Source organism: Herpailurus yagouaroundi, unplaced genomic scaffold, assembly GCF_014898765.1.
Source record: "Herpailurus yagouaroundi ecotype Mexico unplaced genomic scaffold, PumYag 428, whole genome shotgun sequence".
Lineage (NCBI taxonomy): Eukaryota > Metazoa > Chordata > Mammalia > Carnivora > Felidae > Herpailurus > Herpailurus yagouaroundi.
The window spans coordinates 11510-20454 of NW_024412645.1; the positions used below are offsets into that span (position 1 = coordinate 11510).

General features: G+C 44.9%; 1 gene segment (V, D, J or C); it reads right to left on the reverse strand.

Annotated features, from left to right (window-relative positions):
• Nucleotides 1-7436: 7436 nt before the first annotated feature.
• On the reverse strand, nucleotides 7437-7995 carry LOC121022586 (immunoglobulin lambda variable 1-40-like). The segment is given in 2 exon segments: nucleotides 7437-7793; nucleotides 7907-7995. Coding segments are annotated over 2 exon segments (393 nt in total).
• Nucleotides 7996-8945: the final 950 nt, after the last annotated feature.

The following is an 8945-nucleotide window of genomic DNA, read 5'->3' on the forward strand; positions in this document are numbered from 1 at the left end:
GTAACAGAATATTAATAAAAACAATGCAGTATTTCATGTTATATATGCTATGTATTAAATTACAATATATCAATAAACCCTACAATAGTATAGCAGATGGCACATATGTAATATATATTTATATATAAAATCATTATATATAATGCTTTTATGGTAAATATATATCACATTCATTTATAATAAATACAACTTCTATTCTGTCTTTATTTAATGAAATCCAGATGGTGTGGGTGGCAGCATCAGCACAATCTGACTCAGGAGACTGGAAGGAAAGCTGCAGGGCTACAAGACGATTAAAAGTCTCACGATAGTTCATTTCACTCTTTGACATGGTTAATATAGTTGTAGTCTAGTTTTGCTATTTTACTCAGTATGAAGACTGACATAAAAAGAACATTACTATTGGGGCGCCTGGGTGGCGCAGTCGGTTAAGCGTCCGACTTCAGCCAGGTCACGATCTCGCGGTCCGTGAGTTCGAGCCCCGCGTCGGGCTCTGGGCTGATGGCTCGGAGCCTGGAGCCTGTTTCCGATTCTGTGTCTCCCTCTCTCTCTGCCCCTTCCCTGTTCATGCTCTGCCTCTCTCTGTCCGAAAAATAAATAAACGTTGAAAAAAAAAAAAACTTTTTTAAAAAAAGAACATTACTATAAATGGAGCTCTCACCTTTCTGAGAGGTTCTTCCTCCTCTCCTGCACTGAAAACTCTCATGACCTATTACACTACATGCATTGGGCACTAACCAAGATTTTTTGGTAAAAGCTCCATGGAATATGTTGTGGTTGGGTGTCTAAGATTTAGTTCCAAAGAACTGGCATTTATCCCAACATTATGGGATTAAACTGGGGGCAGTGAGCACATGGCCGGATGGCACTGAATGTGTACGTGGACTTGAGAGCTATTGATTGTACCTTCACAATATTAAGTCATCCAGTCAATCCATGGAGTGGCATCTGTTCTCTTCTTTAAATCTTCCTTAATTTTTTTCAGCAATGTTTTGTTGTAGTTTTCAATTTACAAACTTTTTGCCTACTTGGTTAAGTTCACTCCCGAATGCTTTGTTCTCTTTTTACGTGGTGGGTAGGGCTCAGTCCATTGAGAGTCTGGCTCTTGGTTTGGCTCAGGTTGTGCTCTCACGGTTTGTGAGTTTGAGCCCCACATCAGGCTCTTCGCTGGAAGTCCGGAGCCTGCTTGAGATTTTTCTCTCTCTCCCTCTCTTCCTGCCCCTCCCCCACTCTCAAAGTAAGTAAATAAAAACTTAAAAAAATAAATTTTGTTCTTTTCGATGCTGTCTTAATGGAATTGTTTTCTCAATATCCTTCTGGCTTCTTCACTGTTGGCATAGAGAAAACCACCTGATGATTGCAGGGAATCACTACGTGAACTCCTGTAGGAGATACTAGATAGATTCAGGCTAGGGTTGATGATAGAACCTGTTTCCGTATTTTGGAGGAGTAGGAACAAGTAATGAAGCAGGAGGGAGTGTGAGAGGGAAGCTCTGCCTCCATGACCATGAAATGAGCGATCTCACAGGATAGACTCTGATCACAGGATGGGCTTAAGAACTAAGGAACCTGTGCTGCCTCCACTTTTTATGGGAGAAACAGAAAAGTATAAAGCTTTTTTTTTTAGTTGGAGAAATAATTCATTTATATGTTCCAGAACGTATGTAATTATTCATGAAACACATATTTTAAAAGCACCAAGTATTCTCTGATGGGTGCAGGTGAGGGAGTAGTATGAAGGGTCAGGGAGGAGCCGTCTCTGTGTTCCTGACTCAGTGGTTCTGCCAGGACTGAGAAGAAGGCTCTCCAGCTCCCTGCTTCCTCAGGGTTGGCCCGGGGAGAGGACACCAGACCCTCTGCTCACACAGCCCCTCTCTGCTAGTTGACCAGTTCTCACTCCCTCTTCCACCCTCCAGCATTTCCCTGAACTCTTCACTGAACCCCAATTCCTCCTTCTTAAAGAAGGTCAATGACACCAAAAGAGAATCCCTGAAGCTTTGACATCTACCTCGGTCTGTTGGATTATTGGAAGTTGGACACAAAAGAAATGTGCCCCCCTCCACTGATTTATGCCATCTTTCAAATTTACACCTGAATTGTGCAGATATTAACCTGTAAGTTTCTGACTATAAATTACTCCTCAATATATATATTTTTATTTTGTTGCTTCCTATGCTCCATTACTGAAACATTTTCAATTACATTTGTACAATTTACTGTAACTTGGGTATTTATCTCCCTTAGTAAGAGCAAGAGATTAAAAAACTGTACAATTTTCAAATGCAGGAAGGTGCTTGAAATGTTTGTTACCATCTAAAATAACACATGGTAAAGGCATCAGTAGGATGTGACATGTGCACAGACAAAAGTTCAGGGATGTTGACCAGAGGATAATTCATATTGAGGGGTATTGGAACCACCTAAGTGAAACCTTAGGGGAGAAAGTCGCCAAGGGCCCCAAGGGCCATCAGTCCTCTCCCATATGTGTGTCTGGCCCACCTCTGAGTTTCCCATGTGACGAAGGAACTGAATGAGGAAGCTTGGGAAGACACATGAACCTTAAACAGAACATTGGCTCCCCTAGGATAATGAATTTTTTTTCTATGGTGTAGTTGTTTATGTCCATACATCTATTCCATATATGTGTCCCTTCTCTGTTTCTGGTCTTGGACAAAGGCAGTTAGGAGAAGCAGACGTGAAAACAGAAATAAGGAGCAGATTATCAGGAGGCACATAGAGAAATGTGGTCCAGGGAAGGGCTCTACCTGTGGCAGGTGAATAAAAGGGGAAGATTCTTTTGCAGAATCCCCAGTGAGGGTGGGGTTTTTTCCCTGTCCTCTGAGAATGACAAGTGTAATAACGTGGGGAGGAATAAATTACCCTGATGGGGAGGAGCTCAAACGTCTGAAGGTGCCCTGGAGAGGAGAGAAGGTGAAACAAGGAAGAGCAGGGGGAGGGAGGAGAATCTGAGGCAGAGAAAAAGGCCCCCATCTTCCCAGTTCATTGTGGGTTCCCCACTCAAAACCCCTGCCTCTCCACAGACGAGCTCTCTAAGGAACCTGAAGAATGTGGTGGAATGAATGGCTGAGGGTGTGAGGATGCTGGATGGACACAGAAAACCCGTGGGAAGAGTGATCCAGTCATAGCTCAGGCCATTCTCAGCTCGGAGAAGCCCCAGTGAGCTCAGGCACTGTCATCTGTCACCCACATTGTGTGCTCCAGTTTGGGGAAATGCACCTCTTACCTCCTCTCAGAATACCCCTCAGACCTTCTTCCCATCAGAAGAGCCCTGCCCCCCATGGGATCCCTGGTATTTGGTCATCTGGCCAGGGGCCTTAATAGTGCTGACATTTCTACTGCTGTGACTTCTGCCTTCAGAGTAAGAGCAGGTGGCAGTTCTGTAATCCCGCATGGAGTGAGGTGTCATCTCCTGCAGGTGAAGGCAGGGACTCCTCTCCGAACTGTACTTGGGCAGCAGGCAGTAATCTGACATAGATTGTGTGGTGCAAATTAACATAGGACCGCATAGGAAACATGACAGCACAGCTTTGTGAGGGCGAATGGGGATATTGAGTCTTGCTCCCTCCTCCCCCTCAATCTTGAGAATAGAGTTATTCATGAAAATACAGTGCTGTCACTCCCCATGTACAGCCCCCACATCACTCTGGGCTGGGTGATGCTTCTAGTCACAGGGTGAGAGAAGACATGATCTCAACTCCGTGTGGACTGAGGGAGGACATTTATCATCCAGTTTCTCCATGGCGTTAGAGGGGTCACAGTGTAGGAGAGTCACACATAGGTGGGGGGGGAGTGATGTTTGCCTGTACTGGAGTAGTCTCGGGTTTTCCCACGTGGGAGGGGGGTGGGCATCAGTGTCCACTCTGCTGTCGAGCCACAGCGCCCTCTGGTGGCCAGAGCATCACAACATGTATGGAGACAACAGCTGGCCCTCTAAGCCGTGACCCGCTTCTGATAGCTTTTCCTACATCTCCAGTAGGAAGACTGGGTGTTGGAACCAGTGATTCCCCAGGTCTTCTCTCTATGGGGTCCCCATAGCCTAGAGGAATTCCCAGTTGTCCTGCCTCATCTCTCACCTTACTCCTGCCACGTCTCCAGACGTATCAGTGGTCCCTACTCTTACTAGGTCGTGGTTTTCACTCTCCATTGGGGGATTCTGCATGCTTGTCTCACAAATTCATGAATTATATTTTTGTTAAATATTCAAAAAAGTATTATATTTTGGGTTTGTAGGACATTCACTACAGAATTCCTGATTAACATTCTTAACTATAATTGGCCACGCAGAATCATTTTGGTGAATAAATCTGTGCCAGCTAAAAGTCCAAATTATCTCATGTTGTTACCCTGTTGTGATTTTATGTCCTGAACATGATAACTGTTGCCACGTAGAGATGAAAAGTCTCTACTATCCTATTAGCGATACAGCAGAAATTCTCTAAGTGGCATCTGCATGTGGGGCACCAATAGCTGGTGTTATCACATGATGCTGGCTTTTGTCACAAGCAAGTAAGACCTAGTGACAGCCCAGGCATCACAAGCAGAGGGATTTGCCTCCCCTTCGCACTGACCTGGAGCTCAATGTGTGAGGTAACGCTGTCAACCCGTATCTGAGAGTATTGGCCATTTTCAGGTCCAACACGAAGGCCACAATTTAGCAAATATCCCGAGTTCATCAAGGCATCTTTGGTCCTTCAGAAACACTTAGGATCCAAGAACCCTCTGGTTACTTGAGACTGAGTAGAATCTCAGAAGTTGTTGGGAAAGTGCCCTTTCAGTGACAACAAAAGAACATTGTTTGTCATGAACTTTGGAAAATCTCTGCAAGTTGCACTCAAATTCACTATAAATATAAAACTTCTCTTAAAATTAAAGTCTATTCAATAAAAAAGAGAGTAAGAGCTCTGTGAAAATCATATAGCAAAGAAAAAAAAGAGGAACAATTTAAATTTCTAGCAGGCATGAGGAAATGCAAAAGACAAATAAGAAACCAACTTCCCATCATAATAAATGAAACAGTACAACAAAGAGATCATTGGAACACCTGGGTGTCTTAGTCACTTAAGTATCTGACTCTTGATCTCAGTTCAGGTCTTGATCTCAGGATTGTGAGTTCAAGCCCCACACTGGGCTCTGTGCTGAGTGTGATGCTCACTTAAAAAAGGCGGGGGGCGGGGCGCCTGGGTGGCGCAGTCGGTTAAGCGTCGGACTTCAGCCAGGTCACGATCTCGCGGTCTGGTCCGTGAGTTCGAGCCCCGCATCAGGCTCTGGGCTGATGGCTCAGAGCCTGGAGCCTGTTTCCGATTCTGTGTCTCCCTCTCTCTCTGTTCCTCTCCCGTTCATGCTCTGTCTCTCTCTGTCCCAAAAATAAATAAACGCCGGAAAAAAAAAAAAAAACCCCCCGGGGGGGGGGGTCATAGAAGAACTGTATCTAATTGGCACATCAAAATCTTGTTTGTAAATGACAGAGTAGTTCAAGCAATTATAAACTTTTGAATGAAAATGGATAATGTATATACATACAAAATAAGAAATGACAAAATGAAAAAAGAATCTTACTGTTAACACCTATTAATAATAGATAAAAAGGAAAATTTCCTAGCAATATAAAAAAAATTCTACCAGAAAGCAATGGATAATCAGATCAATTTCTGAGGGAAAAAAGTGAAACATTATTGTGGAGCTATTCTACAAAATAACATAAGCTCCAGTTAGTTTCACAGAAAAAACAAACAGGCCTTCTGAGATCAGGTGATTCCATTTCTTGGCTTCATAGTATATATTTTTTCAAAACATTGAAAAGCTAGGAAAATGAAATTTGGTAGAAAGCATGTATAATAGTAAAAACTACACTTGATAAATAAAATACAAAGAAAATTACAGACTAATATAATGAAATATTGATGTAAATATTCTAAATTAAATACCAACAAAGAGATTCCAGTATTACATTAATATATGGATATACCAGGGTCATATGTGATTTATTCCAGATATACAGTTGGGTTCAATATTGATAGATCTTTTAATAGAGACATTATATTAATAGATGAGTAGATACAATTTTATTTCCTCAGTAGAATTTGGAGGAGACTTTACCAATCTAAAATGAATCTCTTATTTTAAAAAACACATAAATAGAAATAGTCAAATACATTTGCAGTATGGTGACACATTCTTTCCCACACACATGTAGTTACTGTCACAGCCAGCACCTTAGCTAATGGGGTGCAGGGCAAGAATATTCCACAAGATCAGAAACAGGCAAATGTGACCTTTAACTCCATTATTACTCAGCCTCCTTCTGCAAGTATTAGACCATGCAATTAGACAAGAAAAGTCACTTGCTAAATGGATCTTAGCTTTGATGGGAGTGGACATGTAGTCCTTCCAAAAGAATCAAAGATACAATTCAGTGATAGATACTCCAGGGCTGGTGCAGCAGTGGCAGAAGAAATCTCCCCAAGGAGCACAAACAACATTGAGAACTACAGAGAGGATGCCGCAGCTCTGGAATCTTCTAGAGGTAGGTAAATGACCAAGGACTGAGATGCAGGATTCCTCAGCATTAGGGTGGGAATTGAGCACAGTTGGACCTGCCACCCAGAATCCATGAACTTCAGTGCAAAGAGATTCCGTCTTTCAACCTTATGGGAGAGATGGCATTTCTGTGTCCTTTGAGATCTTTTGTCTAGGAAGGGGATGCTGTGAGTGACATTGGGAACAGAAGGGAAGGAGAAGCCTTCACTCCCAGGTGATGCCCCCGGAGGGACCTGGGCCCATGGTGGCAGCAACAGGAGCAGCAGAAGCAGAAGCCTTAAGATGAGGCCCAGCAGCTGGTGGGGCCTCTGCCTCCCAGCAGATGACAAAGGGGTTTGACCTTAGTTCCCATGAGCCTGGGGCTCTGTGTGAGCCCTGAGATGCTGTCACAAGATGGTCAGTAAGGAGCAGCCTCATCCTCAGTTCTCAGCCCAGTGATGGTCATGGAGCCAGAGTTGCTAAACATGGAGCCAGAGGACAGATCAGGGTCTTCAGAGGGTCTAATCATCACAATAGATGAAGATTTGGGGTCCCCTTCATGGGAGCTGTTAGTATCAGGACACATACAGTACACTGTGGGTGTGTCCTGACCCAGATATGGCTGGATTCTGTGTCCCTGGTTCTTATCTGACTCACCATGGACTCTGTCCCCTGGGCAGCCTTCCACTGACACCCAGGTATTTCAGCTGAATTTGAGAAGAATCACACTATCTACTGCTGCCAGAGACAGGCTTAGGGGGCAGAATTTTTAAAAAGTGATAAGATTTTGTGGATAAAGTACCCTGAGATGGCTCTTAGACCACAGTTCAGGCAAAACAAATGAAGGGAACAGTTGAGTCGGCTGAAGATTTGGGGCTGCTCACAGGAAGTCCATCGCTGTCGGGACAACAGGATTTTGTCTCACTTCCCCACAGGCCTGCAGCATTGTGTAATGACTCTGTCATCAAAGTATTGGCAGTAATAATCAGCCTCATCTTCAGGCTGGAGCCCAGTGATGGTCAGAGAGTGGGAGTTGCCAGACTTGGAGCCAGAAAATCGACTGGGGACCCCAGAAGGATGATTGTTGTTACCATAGATGAGAAGTTTCTGGGCCGCTCCTGGGAGTTGCTGGTACCAGTGTATAAATTCACCACCCCAAAAACTGGAGTCGCTGACAGTGCATGAAATAGTGACGGTCTGCCCCAGAGCCCCAGACACCAAGGGAGGCTGAGTCAGCACAGACTGGGCCCAGGATCCTGAAAGGGGGAGAGACACAGAGAACATGATGCCAGGGTCTAGAGGCAAGAGGAGGATGTGGGGACCCACCTGTCCTCCCAGAACCCCTTCCCCTGTGCCCATATCCAGTCACCTGTGCAGTGAGTGAGGAGGGTGAAGAGGAGAGGGGACCAGGCCATGGTGGACACCATCACTGATCCTGCCTTCTGTGGCTCCCAGCTGAGCAGAACTCCCCTAATCTGTCCCTTCTTCGTCCTCTGAGATAGGGAGGGCCCATCCATGCAAATGATACCCCAGCTCTCTGGACCCTCACTGGTCCTGGGTCCCTCTGTCTGAAGGTGTCACGGAGGTGGGCAGGGGAGGGGTTGTGTGGGGCCAGAGGGTGGAGAGGTTACAGCTGTGAGTCTTGAGAAAGACACAGGCAGTGCCAGGTGGTAAGTCCTAGCTCTGATCACCTTTGGCACCTCAGAAACATGCCCTGGTTGCCCCCTGTGTCCAGGCTCAGACACACCATTGTGTGATGTGGTAACCAGAGCCAGACACAGTTCCTGCCTTCCCTCTGTCCACTGTCTCATACCTTAGGGCCAGTCCATGTGTCTCTTACACAAACTCTTCTTAGATCAGGATCAACTGCAGAGAAGTGATGGGTCCCCATGGACACATGACCCTTTCTGCACAAGATGCTAGGTCTTTCCTCTTATGTGATTACTTCCAGGTTTCCAGAGCCCTCCTTCCTCTGAGATTCCCACAGCACTGTGGAGATCAGGAGCTCTTCTTTTCAGGTTGTTAGTAGAAGCCTTCATGTGCATTCCTAGAGGGGTTACACCCTGACAATCTTTGTTGTCTCTCAGTATTTCCATCAGGTTGAAACAGTTCTCCACACACTGTGGGCAGTGAATCCCTCCTAGGATCTGTTCTCCCAACACACAGACACAGTCTGCAGGAGCCCTGCCAGGTGAGGCTGTGTGTGGCACTGACCTCAGTGCCAAAGGATCCACTGTCTGAAAATTCCAGGTGAGATGGAGTGAAAGTAGCAGATACTCTGACAGAATGTATGTGTTAGTCACCACTTAGCCAACCGTGCACATCAAATATGTGTATATTATTTTTATAGAATTTAACTCAAAATTGATTTAATCTCAATGTTCATATCATTGTGAATATGCAGGTAC